This window comes from Hirundo rustica, chromosome 6 (genome assembly GCF_015227805.2).
Source record: "Hirundo rustica isolate bHirRus1 chromosome 6, bHirRus1.pri.v3, whole genome shotgun sequence".
Taxonomy (NCBI): Eukaryota; Metazoa; Chordata; class Aves; order Passeriformes; family Hirundinidae; genus Hirundo; species Hirundo rustica.
The window spans coordinates 62512422-62531861 of record NC_053455.1 but is presented as its reverse complement, the minus strand read 5'-3'; the positions used below and the strand labels follow the sequence as shown (position 1 = coordinate 62531861).

The window sequence follows — 19440 nt, the reverse complement described above, 5'->3', positions numbered from 1 at the left end:
TGGAGGGTGAACCTGGGCTCTTGGCATGGCTTTGCCAGGGCACAGGGGTTTCAGGCACTGAAATCTGCTGGTGCTGCCGTGCAGAGCCTTTCCCAGCCCTGGCCAGTGCAGCTTGCCCAGCCGCGTGGATCACATGAGCTCTGTGGGACAAGGAGGTTTTAGAGAGGATGAAAGGCAGTGGAGGAAATGAAAATGTACAAGTGGAGAGCTCATGGAATAGATGAGCCTTTTCACAGAATGTGGGAGGACTGTGCTATTTAGTAGATATCTGAGAAGTGCAATAAACTGGGCTTTTTTTGCATCATGTTCTCATGGGATGGGCTCGAAATTTAGTGCTGCAGACGTGAATTTTATCATGTAGCTGGTAATCTGCCTGCACCAGATGAAGGCTCTTCAAGCTAGCAAGACCTGATGCTGAGCTGAAGCTTTGATTGTCATTAGCCAAATGTTTTTATTGATAACATAAAGGTGATGTCTGCTAGGGAAGGGAGACACCGGAAAGATTTTGACCACTGAAATAACACTGTTAAAGACAAATCCAAGCTCTTGGCAGCCTAGACCTGATGCTGAAGCAGGAATAATCAGAGTTTTTTTATATTCTTTACAATAATTATGGCTGTAATAAGTGTTTTCCTACAATGAAATCTTTCTATTAAAAAAATACATCAGCAGAATTTCTGCCCTTGGAAAGTTTACTTCTGTGTTTGATCATGATAATTCATTTTCAGGTGGTTTATAGAGCTAGAAGCCATCTCTGTTAGTGAACTGAAGTTCATATTCATGTGTTATTACACAGTAATATGCTTTTGTGTAGCCAGAAATTAAGACACATAAAATAGTCGTGTTTCCACTTCAGGCTATGTCTAGATGCAAATCTTTCCAAAAGACAGATGAGTAGTGTGACTCTGATGCAGCAAACACATTTGAAGATGCACCTAAAGGAAAAAAAAAAAAAGCTGAAGAAAAAATCCCTTCTCTCTGGATGGTGTCTTGCTAGCTAGACAATATGGTCTGGTGGAACTTTGTAGTTTCCTTTTACTCTTGGCTGAGCTTTTCCCTGCAGAGGCTTAAGTGCTGAAGTATGTTTTTATGCTTCACCTTCTAATTTCTCACCGATGACAAGTATGTAAAATGGCTTTCAGGATGTTCCACTTCCAGTGACAGTATTGCTTCCTATTACTTACAGTTTCATTACTCTCATAGGTGGGAAGGTTAATAAATGTATCTACTTCTGCAAGAAAGACAGGGTGATCTGATTATCCCTGTTAATATTTTCAGTTAATATTTGATCATGAGGCAGCAAGCAGCAAACTGTGCTTGCTGATTACATTCTGCTCTTTGAACAGATGAGCATGTAAATGTTACTCGCCTTGCCAGGCTTTAAGGACTATCTGAGGCCTCTATTTATGGGTGGAGTGTGAGTGCCTGTGAGCTGTCCTTGGTCTGCAAAATTCACTCTGCTGCAATTTAACTGAAAATTAAAGCACAGTCTGGCAAATCAGTAATTTAATTAGATAATAACTGCTGCCATGATAAATTTATTTTCAGATTAAAAAGGTGTCTGTGAGGAGATAGAGCGGTGTCACAACATCTGATTAACAGTCAGGGGAAGTGCAAATATCAGCACCAGAGTTCCCTTGATTTCCCTTGCTCCTCTCCCTTACTGGCCATGACATTATTAAATCCAGTGGCTCCTGTGCACTTCAGTACGTTGCCCAGTCAAAAATGCAGCAAATGCTTTGTCCTCAGCTTAAAAGAACAAACACAAGTTCCAGCATTTTCTGGACTGTCTGAAGTGCTTGGGGTTCTTCAGGGCCCAGGTGTGCAGGGGCACACTGGGCATCATCTGCTCCTTCCATCGGGGCATCCTTGCAGGGCAGGGACTCCACAGTGGCTGGGCACTGCGCCTTTGCCGTGCTGCCTCCCCACTGTTGTGCCTGGTTTGGTTTGTGTTGGTTTTTATTTTCTTTTCTTCGTGTCAGAGCCAGGACTAACACACAGTCGCAGTTTTGTGTTCGGACTCAGTGTTTATTAATTCTTATCTCTAGCACAGCCTCATGAGTTGTGAGCTTTACCTAGCAAGGTAGAAAATGGAGCTCTCTGACTCTTTCCAAGGTTACTTAAAGATAAATTATCCAATAATGAGATGACACCTATATTATTTATACTTTTCACCCAATAATTGACCATCCAAGGCCCTCAATGCAGACACAGTTAGAAAAAAACACCCAAAACCAAGAAGAAGAAGGATTTAGCCTATGCCCCAAATCCTCCATATTGCCCCATATGTATTACTCTATACTAAAATCTTAAATTCTAAGTTTTTCACCCTGTGAGATCACACAATTCTATTACAACCCCAGTGCTGTCACTCACTTTTGGAAGCCTGTTCCATGGCCTCAGGTCAAATGCAGTGTGTGCCTGGGGGTCAGTGCCTGTCAGCACAGAAAGCCCGGAATGTTCAGCCCCCAGGGCTCCAACAGGTTTGGGAGCCCTGAAGAACCTGCACTGCCCTTCTGCCAGCCCTGCACAGGGCATCTCCCTGTCTGCCTGGGCTGCAGAGAGCGTTTAATTCTGATTAATTCTGACTGATGGCACGATTACCCCAGCTGCCTGTTGGGATGCAGGGCTAGGAGGCTTAATGAAACCAAGCAATGGGAGTGGAAACTTGTTACTTACATCTGGCACCGGGCACTTGTCTTCTCAGTGTTTGATTTCACAGTCTTACTTGGCTAAAAAAAAAAAAAAAAAAAGGGTTTTACTGTGTTTTCTTTTTGTCTTTTGGAAAAGTGTGTCATGGGCTTGAGCAGTGGATATTATTACACTGCTTTTTTCACCAGTCTCACCCCATTTAAAGACGCTTAAGCTGCTTATATTTGGTGATTACAAAAGAGAAAGCAGTATTATTGCTGTAATATCCAAACACACGGAGGGATAGGAGGAGTTGTTATATTTTGTTCATCTTCAGTTATTTTCCTCACAAGTAGAGTGAGCTGGTAATTTATTTTTTTTTTTAATCCTCTGAAGAAATGAATGAGGTGGTACAGATTGAAGTGAATGTTTGTAATCTGTATTACCAGTTTTCTCTTCTTTTGCAAAGGGTGTTATTCAAGATGTGAAAGTCATCTTTATACCTAATGGATATATAACACAGTGTCCCAATCTGAATCGCAGTAAGTAGCGATCTTTTTATTCTCTCTATTTTAGATTTTTCATACATATTGCTTCTTTGCTTTAAAAATAATACTTTTAGGCTTGCTATTTTTGCATGTGCTGACATCCAGAAGGCAAACATTCCATATAAACAGATTGCATTTTATGTTCAGATCAATCTAGTATGATAGATTGTTGTTTATTTATGGGTTATTGTATCTTTCCTTCTTTTCTGTTTCTTTTTAATCTTTCTCTATTGAGCATGCCCAACCTGCAGTGATTTCTTAAGTCTGGTGCAAGGAATCATGGATTTGCAAGAACTCCTGGCAAAAATGACTGCAAAAGTAGGTACCTGAGCTTTTTTTTAGTTGCTCATTTCCTTCCTTTCCTTCCCTAAGACAAAGACGAAAGTATTTATTTCTATATGCCATTCCTTCCACCATGAAAATTATTTGGAATAGTAGAGCCAGTTTTTTTTCTTGCTGCCTTGCAGTAGTCTTATGGATACAGCTCCATGGTTGTTCTTTAATAATGCTTCTGTTGTCTGCCTTATTATTTGTGAGGTTGTGACAAAATACCCAGAGTTTGATATTTGTGTAAGAAGCCTTAGCTTGATTTCCCTTTTCATGCTGAGGGATAAATGCAGAAACAAAAGATGAAATCCCTCAAGAATTTCTTCACCATGTGGTGCTGTCAGAGGGGGTTGTTTCCTTGTGGGAAGTCCTGTGAAATCTTCAGGACTGGTGTAGTCTCCTTCCCGGGAACTGAAATGAGGCCCCAAGCCAAAAATGCCTGTGAACCTCTGACTGTGCTGACCTTGCCAGCACCTTGGATCAAAATGGCTTTTAGCAGTGTGAAAATTAATTCAGCTCCAGGTGATGTACTGTGTTTTGTTTTGTTTGTTTGGTAGGTGGTTTTTTTTTTTTTTCCCCAGCTTTGGATCATGAATAGGATGAAAGGGAATCTGCAGTGTTGGGGGATTTTGTTTCGTTTGTTTGAACTTTTGGAAATTTTCTTTAGGTTCTGTTCCTACAATGCACAGGCAACCTCGGTGTCAAGCCAAGGCCCTTCAGCAAGGTTGTGCTGAAGTTTTGGGATAGTAAACTGTTTTAGAGGTAACCAGACCCCTGATCTGTGTTAAAGGAGAGTCTGAACCCTTTTTGAGGTTAATGTTGATGAACCATCTGGTTTGTGGGAGAGGGCAGTTAATTGTCTCTTTTGAAACAGCACTTAGATGTTAATTACTTAGATTTAAGGGCAGATGCAACCAGCCTGTAGATGCCCTTACTCTCAGTGTAGTGACTGTAGGAATTTCCAAAATAGGATTTGCATAGCAGTACTGCTTGTGTAAAAAAAATTATGCTTTTTAATGCACTGCCTTCGAATGCTCTTTGCCTTCCCAGTAGGAAAGGGGAAGCTGTTTTTTGGAGAGTGTGTGCGTTATCCTGGCAATCCTCTTACTCAGCTGACATGCTTTGGACAGGCTGGATCCAAATGCAAAATGGGAAGCTTTTATTTCAGTTTTCTACTTCTTCTGTGGAAGAGAGGCGATTATTTTGAGCCCTGCTGGTGGTATGAGCAAGTTCCAATTATGCACTGTACTGAGCAACTTGCTTTCTCTGATGTTAATTATATTTTTGCTTGCTAGTACTTTATGAGGGGAAGCAAATAACACGGTATTTGTACTGCAAAGACTCTGCACTTTCATAAAGTGGTGCTGGCATAATCTTTCATTGCAAATTCCTTTTCTGGTACAGCAGTCCACTGACTGTTTTGTTGCAGTCGTTTCCTGTTGTCCAGGCAAAATGCACGGAGCAGGAAAGGAGATTAGCTTGGTAGACAAACGCAGGTTAAAAATGGGGGGTCTGGAGGGAAGCATTGAGGTTTTACTGCCCTTTAAGTCCTGGCCACAATAGCCAGGAATTACTGGTGTAGAAAGAAGTGTGTTTTGTGGGGATGCTGCATGGGGAGGCTTTGAAGGGCTGTGCAGCTGCCTGCAGGGATCCTGGCAGGTGGTCCCAGGATGGCTCTGACGTACAGGAGCGAGCACCCCTGCCTCCTGAGCTGCCCCAAGGGACGCAGAGCACGAACAAAATGTTTGCAGAAAGTGGTTTGGTGGTGTCTAGCCATTGCTTTTAGGCTCCACTGTATCCAGCATTTCAGCTGCTCTCTCTGTGTTTGGTCACAGCCATATCCCAGTGTTGAGTAGATGAGCAAGTGTTGTTCGCAGTGAATGTGTGTGCAGTTTGTATAAATTAAAATTATGGAGGCTCAGAGCGGGGCTTGCCTGGGGAGGAAACATCCAGCTACTGCTTTTGGGCTCTGATAATTTTAGTAGCTGTGCAAGTCATGCAGGATGAAAGCAGGAAAGGGAGGTTCCCACATGCTTGGGCTGCACCTCTGCTGAGTCTGGGGGGCTCAGGGTGGGACACAAGGCCTTTGTGAGAGGTCCAGCAGAGCACTGCCTGTGGCAGATTGTCACAGAGTGCTGTGGAAGGAGGGTCTGATCATGACTTGTAGCAAGCTAACCACCCTCACCTCCTCTTCCTACCTGTGCTTTGTGAAGACGTAGCTTTTAAAGACTGATAAATGCTGGCTTTTAAAACTCATTTTATTCTTGTCGTAATTTGAATTAATCCTGAATCTTTCCAGTAGATATGTTCAATTGATGTAATCTTGTGTCCTTAAATAGGGACCCTCTTTATGTCAGGGTGTTAGAATCTGGCTAAAATGTTAATTTGCTGCCGGAGAAGAGTATTGTGTTACGTTGCAGCATTCCCCACTGCTGGGCTAGAGTACTGTTAGTTCCTCTTTAAATTCAATGGCTAAAATAATTCATGTGGCTTGAACAATCTACTGAAATCAGTCTGGGCATCTCCTGCACTTCTTTGAGTGGAATATAACTTCTTTTGGTAAATTATGAGCCTCCACTAGGGTGTGCTTTGTATTCAGATGTGTTTGTTACATGGAGACTTCCAGCACAGAAATTTCTACTCAGTCTTTCCTTGCTGGAAGTCAAAAAGGTTCAAGCTTGACTTTGATTAAAATCAAGAAAAATCAAGCACTCAAGTTCATTTATGGGGTAGGCAATCTGGTTTATTTACATCATGGGTTTATACAGCCAGGAATACTTTCATGAATCACAAAACTTCCCATGTAAATTTTGATGTCTGTTTTATTTGGTTGGTGTTTTGTTTTTCCTGCTATATATTGTGCTTGTATTTCTATTGTAACAGCAAGGAGTGCTCAGAGCTAGCCACAAGCCCAGGGTTTATTCCAGGAGCATGGTTTCTCCATTGATCATACTGTGGGATGTAACAACTCCAGCAAAATCTCAGGAACAGGGTTTGTCTACCCCTGCTGATTTCCTGGTTCAGTGTTTTAGAGGTTGTGGTGAAAGTTGGTTTGGCTAAAAATAAGTCTGCTGGTTTTTGCTTTCTTACATCGTGTGTTTGAACTGCAGAAATCTCATCAAGTTACTTTCATTTATAGTTAAATTATGCCGAAACAAGACTGAGTCAATTGGAAGACTGTCACTGCGAGAAGACTTGTCAAGTAAATGGATTGATCTACAGAGACAAAGACTCATGGGTTGAAGATGATCACTGCCGGAATTGCACTTGCAAAGTAAGAATTTCTGAAGAGTTCCAAGGATAGGATCTAATGAAAATGTGAAAATGGCCTTTGAATACATAATGTTCACTCGGAGAATTACTATGCTTTTAGTATGCATCCAGTGGCAGCATGGACAGTAGAGGGGAAAATGGTAAAATAAATAAAACTTTGAGATTGCTTATTTGTAAGCTTCATACGTAAAATCTGCTTTCCCTTGACAATGCTTTCTTATTTGTTCTAATTATAGCTGTGAGGACTTTGTGGTTTGGGGGTGATGGGGTGGCATTGTCCGTGCTTGGTTTGGAATTGTTCTCACTGCAGTAGCTTTTTCAAAAAGGAGGCATTATCTTAATAGTATTCATAGATGCTTAGTTGCATCTTGCATGGTAACAGCCTGCAGATTGGTTTTCAGCATTTATCAGACTGAAAAATACAAGGGACAGAAAGAGAATTAGTATGTAAAACTTGTATCTTTGAAATTATTTGATAAATATCTGGAGAGAGTTTTTGTTTGCTCAGGAAAATAGAAGCCCGATTGTTAAAAAACTCAAAGATGATTGGAACAGCATACAGAAAGTATCTTCAAGCTTATGTTCTTGGCTTATGCTTTCCAGTGAATGCATTTTGCTCCAGGGATGAGGGGTAAAGCCAGTAATATGTACCAAAATGCTGAAGGCAGCTCACCTTCGGCTGCGCTTGGGTTCACTTTGTAGCCGGGTGGGATTAAATCTGTGACTGCAGGACGGGTTTGTAATCCAGAATGGTATTTTCATTTACTTAAGTAGCTCTTAGCGTTTTGCATAAAATGCTCACGGATTGCAGCGGCGGTAGCTGAGCTTTGCCTTAAATCCCGTTTGCGCAGAGCGGGGCTGTGGAGTGCCGCAGGATGTCCTGTCCCCCTCTGGAATGCCCTCCCGACGCTCTCCCCGTGCACGTGGACACTCAGTGCTGCAAGGTGTGCAGGGGTGAGTACAGCACACACACACACCTTGCCTTCTCTTTCAGCCGAGTCCGACCTGTCCCGCCCGCAGGCGCCTCTTGGAGCGCTGTTCAGAGTCCTGGTAATTCAGGTAGCGTGAGTCATAGCGGCAAACGTGATGTAAGGAGAAAATAAATGAGCATGACAAGTTCCTGAGGTATTATTTTTGCCTATTGTTAGTGTAGAATTATTCATCCTGTCGGGAGCTGGGAAGACTGACTTGGCTGCAGTTTGTATCTCCTCTTGATGTTGAGGAGCATCAAGCCTATGGTCTGAACTTTCTTTTGTGATGAGTAACTAACCAAGCTCTTGTCTTTTCACCAGTCTTTTATTTCAAGTTAAAAAGCTGTTCTTTAAAATAAACATGACAGACAATCAGACCCTGGCTTAAAATCGCTGCGTGGAGCTGTAGTTTGCTGTAATTAATTTCAAAATAAATTAATGAGAAGAAAGAAAAGCTAAGTAAATTTTGTGATTGGTGTTATCGTCAGCTTTCAGTTCCTTTATCTGGGAATGAAAGCTGTTAAGTAAAGTTCATGGAAGGAATATTCAATATTTGTTACTTTAATGTAGTACAAGGAACAAAGACAATTTATGTATGAAAATTTTAGTATGCTAATGCCAGATGTACCTTAAGAAGCAAAAATTCTCTTTCTCCTGATCTGTTCCGGAAGATGAGTAAACATCATGCATAAGCTTTTCGGTAATCTATTAGGACAGGGACGTTGAATTATTTTAGGATTTGTTAGGAAAATAATAACACTTTATTAGCATTCTGTCACCCTTCTTCAGTCATTGAATTCATTAGTTCTGTGCACAAATATCCTTTAGCTGTGATCTTGCACCCGCTCTTGTTTCTCATGTAATCTCATTTCTCTCGGCTGTATGTCAGTGTGAATATTCTGCATATTAAAAGATGCTCATGAATGGAGTACTTGGGTGGTAAAGTGGCCACTGTGTGGGGTTTTTTTTTAAATTTTTTTTATTTGTAACTTTGAAGGTCTAGGAAGTTCTTTCATGAAACCGGATGTATGCACGAGAGTCAAAATCTGACACAAAGAAATTGCAAGGCGCAAAATTGTAGATTGAGTGTGTACCCTCATGAGTAAACTGTTCCTGTTATTTGTAATGGGAAGATGAACAATCAAACTTGCCTTCTGTCAGTGATTGGCACAAACTTGACTCGTTATTCTGACAAGAACTCAGCACATCAGTCAATGGGCAGAGACGTATGGAAGTTGATTGAAATTGATTGTAAATGCCAGCTCCTTGACAAAATGATGTGCTAGGACCACAGTTAGTCACCTCTAGGTAGATAGTAGTAATTGCAGAGGTTTTCCAAAGAGCTGCACTGCAGGTGTTATTTTCTGTGCTTTTTCTATTTAGCTCTGATAGAACCATCAGTTGTAATTTGCTGTCTCCAGGGATTATTGAATGGCTGGGTTATTGAACACTTTCCCATCTTAGCTAAGGGTTAATGAACAAAGCTGTAATGTCTGATATGTTAAGGGGTTTAGGCAGTTCAGTTTTGATCCCTGCCACCTTCTGTTAGCATTGCAAATAATATTTGGCAAAAGACTATAATTTTGTTTTAAATATAGTTTTTCTGAATCGTACATTAACTTGCTTTCCAGTGTGCCCATTCTTTTGTTAAAAGCGGTCATGTCAGGAGAAGACAGAAAGAAAAAGGAAATGTCCCTAGTTCAAATTCTCCTAAAAATAGTTACTGGGATTCCTAATTTAAATGAAGCTTCCTCATCTGAAGTTTTCTTCAGAAGTGAGATCACAAGTCAGGAATAAAAACTAGGGCAGCTTTTGAAAACCAAAGAAAAGTAGGATACCAAAAGGGAAGAAGCCTGTTTTTTAAATGCTTCAGTGATGATGAAAACTAAGTTATCCTGAAAATTGTAATTTTTTTTTTTTTTTTTTTTTTTTTTTAAGAAATGAGCATTTTGATAAAGAGTCATTAGAAGAAAATTTATGTCTGAAGGTTCATGAAGATTGATCTAGCAGTCTCTTTTGCTTAAAATTTGGGAATCAATCTCAGGAGGGAAATTGCGGTAAACCAGTCCTAGATAGTGTGTCTCTTGAGAACTGGTTACTCTGAACACTTTCACTGTGCACGTGGTTTGACTCTGCAAAACTTTAAAGCATTGCTCAATGACAAAGTAGGATTCACACCTTTTACCTTTCCTTTCAGGGTCACAGGTCAGACTTCTACTGGCCAAGTACAGAGAAGGAGCTGAAATGTCCCAGCAGAAAGTTATTTTATCAGTGTTTAGCATTGATCTGGTTTGTGATGCCGGGCGCTTTAGCAGTGATTTGTGTGAGATCGTAACAGCCCAGCTGTTCCCTTTAATTGATGGATTTACTGTCCTTCTCTGGAATTGGAATTCAGACATGTAGTTGTTGCACGGGGACTCTGATAATTCTGGTCATAATTGACCAAGCTGTTTGCTGCTGTGGTCCTGATGCACATTGCCTTCTTCCTGGTGGCAGTAGTCCCAAGCCAGGTGACTTTGCTGTGAAGCGAACGAGGAACGATCACGTGTTCCGATCTGTTGGCTCATTTGTGGAGCCACTTATCTTTGGCAGAAGGATCAAAACTTCAGACAAGAATTTTGTAATAGGAGTTCTCAGTTTCCTAGGAAAAATCTGCATTTTGTGTGTGCTCGAAGAATATTTTCCTGAAATAGATTTTTGCAGTTTGTTGATTCAGTGCAATCATTCACTGCACCTAATCTGTTCATGCAATCCTCCAGCAAGTTCAAGAGTTCACCTGTGTGCCCTCAAAAAATGTGAAGGCTTAATTGAAATCTGTGCTTACATTATTCTCGTGGTGAGCTGGACGCTAATAAATGTCTCCACTTCTTGAAGGGAATCATGAGGACCTCTAGGAACACAAGTACTGTCGCTACTCTACATCATGGCAGTAGTGGAAATATTTTCTGTAGAATGATAGGTTATTTAGTCCAGGACATATTGTTTATGCTCCTATTCCCTCTCTTTAGTTTGGTTAAAGAGGCTACTTTCTCTTTAAATGAATTTATAGTTCGTTACTTTGTTTGTAATTATATGTGATACTGAATCCCAATGAAAGCAAAACACATCATATTTTTAATGTATTGATATTTTTTCAGTGTATGTGAGTACTGGTTTTACTTCTGTGTTATAGCTCACATTTATTTGCTGCTTAAATACTGATTTAATTAATTTTTAATCTCCCTCCTCCTTCTCTCGAATTACAGCCAAGTGTATCTATGGAGGCAAAGTGCTAGCAGAAGGTCAACGAGTATTAACCAAGAGCTGCAGGGAATGTCGAGTAAGTTTCAATTGTATAAACCTTTCCTGATTTTAAATGTATCTGTGGTGTTCAGAAATGACAGTGAAAAGTTAGTACATTTCTTTAGGCTTCCTTCATGCAAATATGACATCTGTTGTCTTGAAAAAGATGACCTTGAAGTCACTGAGAGCCACAAATACGAAAACAAGGCAGGAATATGACCTTTGCAGGATAGGAAAAATATTGGCAAAATGATTTGGAAGAGTGTTTTCTCTTATCTCTGGTTTCATGAGCTTTAGAAAAAAAGTAACAGCCTCTTGAGCAAATTACTTATTTCATCCAAATTGCTAAAATTTGAAGAAAGCTTCCTGATACATTGTGTGAGTTACTCTGTATTTCCCCTAGTATTGTTCAGACTATATACAGCTCTTGTAATGATTGGGGTGAATTACCGAGTGTTGGACTGGACCGAGTTCTCTCTTGGCAAATTCATGACATTGGGGCTACGACAGTCGGCGTTGAGGAGCACAGGTGAACGGGGGCTGCGTTAGATCCGTTCAGGGAGTGCTGGTGAATGCGAGCCTTGGAAAAGATGACAGTGATCTGGTTATTGTTGAGCATGGAGCTAGGTGTACAGAGCAGTGTTTTCACGTTCACTGATGGAGATGGACAATAACTGGTTGCAATAACTGGTTGCAGATGTTGTGAAAACAGCTTGTTATGCAGAATTACTTTGCCATTGTTGCTGTTGAGCTATGTGGGGTACTCAGCTCTGCCATGTACAAATACAGGGTCGTTGCCTTGGAAGGCAGACTAAGATGCTTGTTATTTATAATATGGCATAGAACGTTTGAGAGTGGAAGTACACGTGTAAAATGAGGAGTATTTTCACGTTAAATTGAAACCAGGGAGGCTGGTCTGAATTATGCCTGCGGAATTTCTCTGTGCTATAAATAAGAGTGTCATAGTCATCATTAGGAGGATGATAATACATTCACGAAAATTAAAAGCAAATACCAACCATCAAATATCTGTCATTAGGAATGAGTAAAATAATGGAAACAGCTTTTGTATTTTGCTTATTGTTAAAAGGAAAATGATACGGCAGTGTTAGTTACAGTAACATTGAAGTTGGTATTTGCATCTTAGTTGACAGTATTGATAAATATTCAAAATGGCATCTGTGAATGTGACACTATCAAAAACTGTTTGATGCATGCCTTCAGAAAAAAACCCAACAAATTCCAGAACTGTGCTTCAGCGTGATATTAAACCTCACTGGCCTGGGGTGAGTTTCTTAGGGCGTGTTGCATCTGTTTCTGTGGGGCGGTGTGTCTCTGTGCAGGAGGTTCATTCAGCACGTCTTCAGCACGACCTCCTAAATCTGACCTACTTGTCTGCTGCCTCAGTTGGGAATGCTCAAACGGTGGCTGTGTCATTGTTTTCTGTCCTGCGTGGACAAGGTGTTACATGAATAAAGGAGGGACTTTGTCACAGGGGAGGACCATACAAAATTTAATATGGTTTGATTTTCCAGGCATGAAAAGCTGACATCAAGTCAAAGGCTGCTAATCCATGAAGGAGTACAGTGGAGGGTACACATCTACTGTCAGTGTAATAGTGTTGATAAAGATGACTTTAAAATCTTTGTGTCTGTAAGGGAGGATATTTTTGTAAGTGGGGTAATGTCAAAAGGATTAAGTTGAAATTTCACATTTCAATTTTTGTTTGAAGATGGATTCCTTATTCTTTGCATAGGTACTGATCCAAACTTAAGAGGCTTTTAACTCTTATAGTTTTTCCATCTAAAAAAAAAAATACTACTACTATTGATGGATCCAGCTAGATCAAAGAATTTCTTCATCAGGCTGAGACCATTTTTTAAAATTTTTTGAAACTAATCCAGACTAAAAATATTTATGATGCACATCCTCTTAAACCATAAGCACAGATGTTACTCACGAACAACCATTCCCAGCTGGAATCCTGCCCACAAACACACTTTAGATGAATCTACAATGACAAAATGGGTGCACAGGTATTTCTAACAATCACGGAACAGTTCCGATTGGGAGGGACCTCTGGAGGTCAGCTTGAGCTGGGAACGCCAGAAAATGCAAGTGTGTATGAGCTTTTGGTAACTGCAGCTTTCTGCATTCAGTAGAGTGTTTGATTTTTTTGGTTTGTTGGTTTGTTTAGATGTGGTTTTTTTTGTTTTTTTTTTGGGTTTCACCAGTAGGGTGATGTGGGCCACTGAATGTCAATGGAAAGATTTTTATAACTTTTGTTGGAGTGGGAATTTGCAGTTGATCAGCTGCCTGTGAATGACATGATGCCTGTTCACAAACAGACGACAAGCTTGACAGCAAAGGGTACAAAAACAAATGCCTCTTCATTAATGCTGGGAGCAGGCAGTCACAGCGTGCCATACAAGATGGACGGGACCCACAGCTTTGGGAAGGCTGACTAAAAAGTTTTTAGTAAAGATCAGGAACTATGTATTTTGCTGTTTGAAACTGTGTCCTAAGAGACTGATCTCTACCTGCTCTCTGTGGCTTAGGAATGATATTCCCAGGTGTGGTGCTCTCCCTGAAACCACATCTCTCACTTCCCTGGGTGGGATGGAGAGGGGAATATTGGAGGCACGAATAGGTAAAGATCGTGGGTTGAGGTAAGAACAGTTTACTGGAATCAGCAAGGACATAAGAAAATAAACAGTAACAGCACCAATACTAATGACAGAGGGTACAGGGAAGAGGTGATGGATTCACGGGGAACAACAATTCCCGGCTGCTCCCTCTCGACCCCAGCAGCCTCATCTCAGAGGGAGGTGGTGTAGGATAACCTCCTGTCCTGGCCATGCCCCTCCTGGTTACTGCAGAGATCAACCCTTGTCTGGAGCCAGGGCACAGATAAATTCAGACAGGAAAACAAACCCCACCAAAATAGCCCTATCTGAAATCTTGCTGTTAATTTTCAAAGCCAATCATGTGAGGTGAGCTGTTTGTTGTTCGGATTTTCACTGCGTGTCACTGATTAGGCTTACATCCAATCCTTTTTTTAATATACTTACCTTGGTAATTACAAGAAATTTAATTATCTTGTAAATTTTTGACTCCAGATCTCATTCTTTGTGGATTGTATGTCACAACTGAAGCTTGATATATTTATTCCAGGAAAAACATCTTCTTGACATCTATTTTTGTTCACATTCTATGACTGCTACATATGTGAATTGAATATAAAAAGGAGTAATTTTTCTAAGGCTGCCGAAAGCAGTAATTCTGAAGTGTGAACTCTTTTTACTTATCTCAGTGGATGAAATCTGAAATCTGATGATGATAATTCTTATAATTGGATCTGTAGTAGTTTATAACAAATTGATTTTAACCCAAAGAATACTCAACATGGAAATGTTTTAATTGTTTTAAAACTTAATTACAAATAAGTTTGTTTTCCCAAGATGCAAATTCTGCAGAAGGTAGAAAAATTAAGGAAATAAAATCTTACTGTCGTTAAATTAATGGAATTCTCAATTTGTGTTCTTTAATTTCCTCGTGAGTCACTAAAGAAGCAGTGAGCTTGGAATAAATCTGTCTTTAGCTTTTTGACTCATCCTGACACTCATTTGACTTTCATACCATTTCTTGCCATATTTTTCTGGCCGGATTTATTGTCAGTCAACGCTTTTTGTCTGTGTGCCGACATACTTTACTCTTTCTGCCGTAATTGTCCTGTCTGAGCTTAAACAGGCACTGAGTTACAGCCAGGGCTTTTCGTGCTGGTTGTTGGATAACGTGATGGCAAGTGATGGCTCGGTGTCTGGTTCTGTTATCACCTTTGATCCTGCAGCTGCACAGACAGCCGTGGGGGATTCCTCCCTTTCCCTTGGGAGTGAGATCAGGAGGAGACCTGACGCCTCTGGTGGGTGCGTGCCCTGATGATGTGTGCCCTCTGTGTCGCTCTAGGGAGCGGCTTTTCTTACAAAAAATAAGACAAGCAGATGCCTCTGGGTTTTTTTTAGCGGGATTTTTCACGGCAGCAACTGGTGTAACTTGCCAGTAAAGGCAGCTGGCCCTGCTTAGCCTTAGGATTGTGAAGTCAAGGGCAGTGGTGGGCAGCGGGTACAGAATGGGCAGATTTGCTTTCCCTGGCTCGGCTGCACTCCTCAGCTGTGAGTCCTGCGAGCTGCTGGGCACCTCGGGCACATCATTGTGCCTTGTAGGCTCAGCAGGCATTTCCTACGTCTGTAGGGCAGCTCAGTGCTGCCTTGGGATGCCTTGGGAAGGCTGAGCTGGAACAGAGACTGCACAGAGCTGGAGAATGAAGTAGAGATTTATTGAAAACCCTTTAGGGTAAACCTTGAGCAGGACAAGAGCCTGGCCAGGGCTACACCCAAGGTGGACCCAAAATGGTCACAAAATGCCTGACAGGTCACAAGGTCTCACACTTTTGTAAGTTTTGGTCCATTTGCATATTGGGGTTTAATTGTCCCATTCCAGCTCCAGGTTGTGAGGTCCCATCCTTCTTGTTCCTCCCCTCAGCCACCACTGTTTGTGCTTTTGGGGCTGAAAGCTGTCCTTGGTGTGCAGCAGGAAAAGGATTTGTTTTGTGTCCCTGCTGTGTGCAGAGAGCTGAGTGACACTGGATGTGAGCTCAGAGCTGCACCCTGGGCAGCGCAGAACCTGAAATACATGGAAGATAAAACTTAGGGCATCACTGTGAGAGCTCCTGGAGCCTGGAGGGACAGAGCTGAATTGGTCTGGAGAGGTGCAGTGTCAAAGTCACATATGTGGTCTTTCAGATTATAAGAATGATGGCTTTTTTGGTATTGGTTTTCCTCTGCTTTCCTAGCCCTAGATATGTTTGGATCATATTTTTGAACTTGTCTCTGCAATAGTGATAGCTGGAAAATGTATTTTCTTCATTTGAGAAAAGCAGAAATTCTTATTCCACCTTTTGGTTCTGCTGTCTGTGATGTCATAAAAAGATTTTGGGAGGAGTGGGGACTAGACTGATGTTAAAAAGGTGTTTTGGCAACATAGCAGGCGGCCTACTTTCTGAGTGCAGTTTCATAGCTTGGAAAATGAGATTACCCATGTGTGGACAGTCCTGTGGGGTGGTTACTGTAGCTCCTACTGAGCACAAATCCTAGTGGTTAATTTCTGCTCCACTTGCCAGTTCCAGTGATGGCATAGCTGCAGAAGGGGTGCTGAACAAGATAAGGTGAAAGAGGAGACTCTTTTGGGACAAGATTTTACGAAAGAGCAGACTGAAGTGCTGGAGAGCTGTTTGGTCTGGAGACACAGTGAGACTGATCTGCTAGATGGGAATAAGATGGAGTAAAATTTGGTGCAAAAATCTCCCCATGAAGGCTCTGTCTCTATGGTTATAGAAAGTTTCTACAGCATTTAGACCTCCTGTCACAGTCTAAATCTAGAAATCAAAATCATAGAAACATCTTTAGCTTGATTTTACACAGGAGTTTCTCTAGGGATGTCTCAAGATGAGCCTTCTTCTCTGAAGGACCTAAGTTTGGAAATGAGGTGATCGGTTACTCTAAAGAACAGACTCTTGGAATTGGACATGACAGAACAACCTTTGAAAAAACTGCTCTTGCTGTGTATATTGGAGTTGAATAACTTGTCACTGGAGTATGTGGACTGTGAAATAAGAGCAATAGAGCTCAGATTTGCAGAAAGCAGGAAGACTGTCTTCAACCTGGAATGAAATTCTTTAACCCCTTCAAATGCTTGGAAAGAAGACAGCTATACTTTGAGACTACATATTTGGTAAAACTAGAATAGAATTTTAAGCTGAAGTGCCTTGTCTTTTTTTTTTTTTTTTTTTTTTTTTTTTTTTTTTTTTTTTTTTTTTTTTTTTTTTTTTAATGCTGGGGAGAGAAATGCGCTGTAGATAACTCTAGGTTTGATGTTATGGTGGAACAAATGAATTTAACTTGCATCTTGCTATTTTACCAGTGTTGTTACTGCAGGGTAGTGGTGCTGTGGTTGGAAGAACATGTGATCCTTGCCACTGCATGTGTTCTCACCAATGTAATTTTTTAAAATGTTGTTTATTTTCAGAATGGAGTTCTGGTAAAAGTAACTGAGACTTGTCCACCACTGAACTGCTCAGAAAAAGATCACGTTCTTCCAGAGAACCAGTGCTGCAGTGTCTGTCGAGGTAAGGCAGCCTGGAAGGGATGTAAGTCCATTCAAGAGGGGGATACGTTGAAAGGAACAATTCCTTTTTAATGAGATATTAAGTACCTCTATAAGCATGATTCTAAACCCATCTGTGATACTCCTTTGGTCAGAAGACTTACCAGACATAAAGCAGTAATTGCTCTGAATTAGGCAGGAGGAAGGAGAAAAGGAAGAGCTGGGGGAGAAAGGAACCAATATCTCCTAAAAATTCCTATTCAAAAGGGTGTTGTATTTGAAAAAGAAATATATTTTGTTGCTTAAACTTGCACCTGCAGAGTCTTGAAGGTTTTTTTTTTTTAAGGTCTCAGTTTTAAAATTGCAAAAATAGGATTAAGATTCTAGTTTGATGGATATTAGAAGGTTGATTTAGATCTGAACGCTCACAGGACTAATCTATGAATTAAGCTGGACAATAAAATAATACCAATACAAAACACAAATTAAAAAATTAAGGCTAGAACCCAGAACTTCATTTTTCCTGCTTCCAGAGGATGTTGAGATGCAGATTTCTCATCCTTTCAGCCCTGTGAGTCCTGGTTGTAGGCTGGACCAGACTGAACAGGCAGTAACTAAAATCTTAAGTGAGGAAATCCCCTTAAATGAGGACGGTGCAGGCATCACAAGGTTAAGAAACTTGAACAAGCTCTCTTCTTAACAAGTGTTCCAGTCCGTGAATTGCTGGGTGAATGTTCATTCCCTGTGCATCGTACCTCTGCTCCTCACCTCTCCCTGAAGAATTGAACTGGAGAGGTGCAGTGGCAAGGCTGAGGAGCAGCAAAGGTTCTACCTGTGCACCTGAGGCAGTGCTTTGGTGTGGGTGTGCACAGCGTGGTGCACATCTGACAGCAAGCTTCTGCACTGGGGTGTTTGTCCATTCAGGGTGGACTCTCAGGTCATTTCAATATCCTCTGTTCAAAGTCACGTATCTGGTCCCTCAGATTATAAGAATGATGGCTTTAATGAGATCTTGTCTGGTTTTTGGTATTGCTTTTCCTCTGCTTTCCTCACCCTGGATATGTTTGGATCATATTTTTGAACTTGTCTCTGCAATCGTGATTGTTGGAAAATGAATTTTCTTTGTTTGTGGAAAGCAGAAATTCTTATTACTCTATTTCTTACTCTTAATCTTCTGCCTTTTGGTTTTGCTGTCTGTGATGTCATGAAAAATATTCTGGGAGGAGTGAGGACTGGACTGATGCTGTTGCTGAGTCTCAGCTGAGCTTGGGGGGAGCCTGTGCTCCCAGGACTCGCATGTCAGCTTTTAGTGATGCACCCCAGACATCCCAGCAAGAGGTGTGCCAAATGAGCCTTGGGCACTTGCAGGCTTAGATGGTCATTGAGGTCTGCTGGAATATTTATCTTGCTTTATATTGTGTATAAATTCCTCCAGTGTCTTTGCAGATGGCGCTGAAGGGGCTCTGAATCTCTCCCTCTGCCAGTAAATATTAATTACTAAATACACATGGTTAAATATTTACTTAGGCCTTGAACTTAAAAACACATGCATGTGTTTGCAGGGACCAGCGTGTTTGAGACTCCCTCTTGGGTCGTGGTCTAAGAATATACACATTAATTTTTTTCATAGTTTCTAGAAACATCTGCAACTATTTAAGCAAGCAGCAAATGTTGCTTCTCTGTCCCTCAGAGGGCTCGATGTCTTAATGATACTTCTTAACAGATGGCCCAGTTTGATGTAGTGCAGTACTGAAAAAAATACGTTCATTACTTAAAAGGATTGGAAATAGGAAAGCTTCAAAGCTGATGGAAGATAAGTTCCATAATTACTCGCTTCCATATCATTGTTAGTGATAGGTACTCTTAAATATTCATCCCCAAACTGGCTTCATTATTTATAATATAAGATGAATATGTATATTTATGTGATGATCTCTAGAAGCAAGGGAAGGGATTGTATTTTCCCTTCCTAGGAATTCTGGTGCATGGTGATTTCAATTTGACACGTTAAACTCTCACTTCAGTTCTTCTTTAGCTGACTGCTAAAACTGTACCTCCTCCTTTTGTATTTCATCATTGCTTTTTAAAATTCTTTTGAAAATGATGCCTTAAAGATAAGATCAATTTTGTCAACTTTACAAAGGCATAAATTCAGTTTAGCACTCCTGAATTGCTTTTTATATCTTGAAGTAGCATATATGCTGCTTGACACTTTTGTTCAGTTACATGCCACCCAAAGTGGTAGT

At 40.9% G+C, this 19440-nt stretch overlaps 1 protein-coding gene across 4 annotated transcripts in view; it reads left to right on the top strand.

Annotated features, from left to right (window-relative positions):
• The window catches only part of NELL1 (neural EGFL like 1), a 274787-nt gene that overhangs the window by 62392 nt on the left and 192955 nt on the right, over positions 1-19440 (top strand). For all 4 annotated transcript variants that reach the window (XM_040068216.2, XM_040068214.2, XM_040068215.2 and 1 more), the window contains exons 6-11: positions 3101-3173; positions 3415-3497; positions 6646-6780; positions 7631-7733; positions 10996-11069; positions 17117-17216. In XM_040068216.2, coding sequence (XP_039924150.1) covers positions 3101-3173; positions 3415-3497; positions 6646-6780; positions 7631-7733; positions 10996-11069; positions 17117-17216 — 568 coding nt within the window. The remainder of the gene's footprint in view (positions 1-3100; positions 3174-3414; positions 3498-6645; positions 6781-7630; positions 7734-10995; positions 11070-17116; positions 17217-19440) is intronic.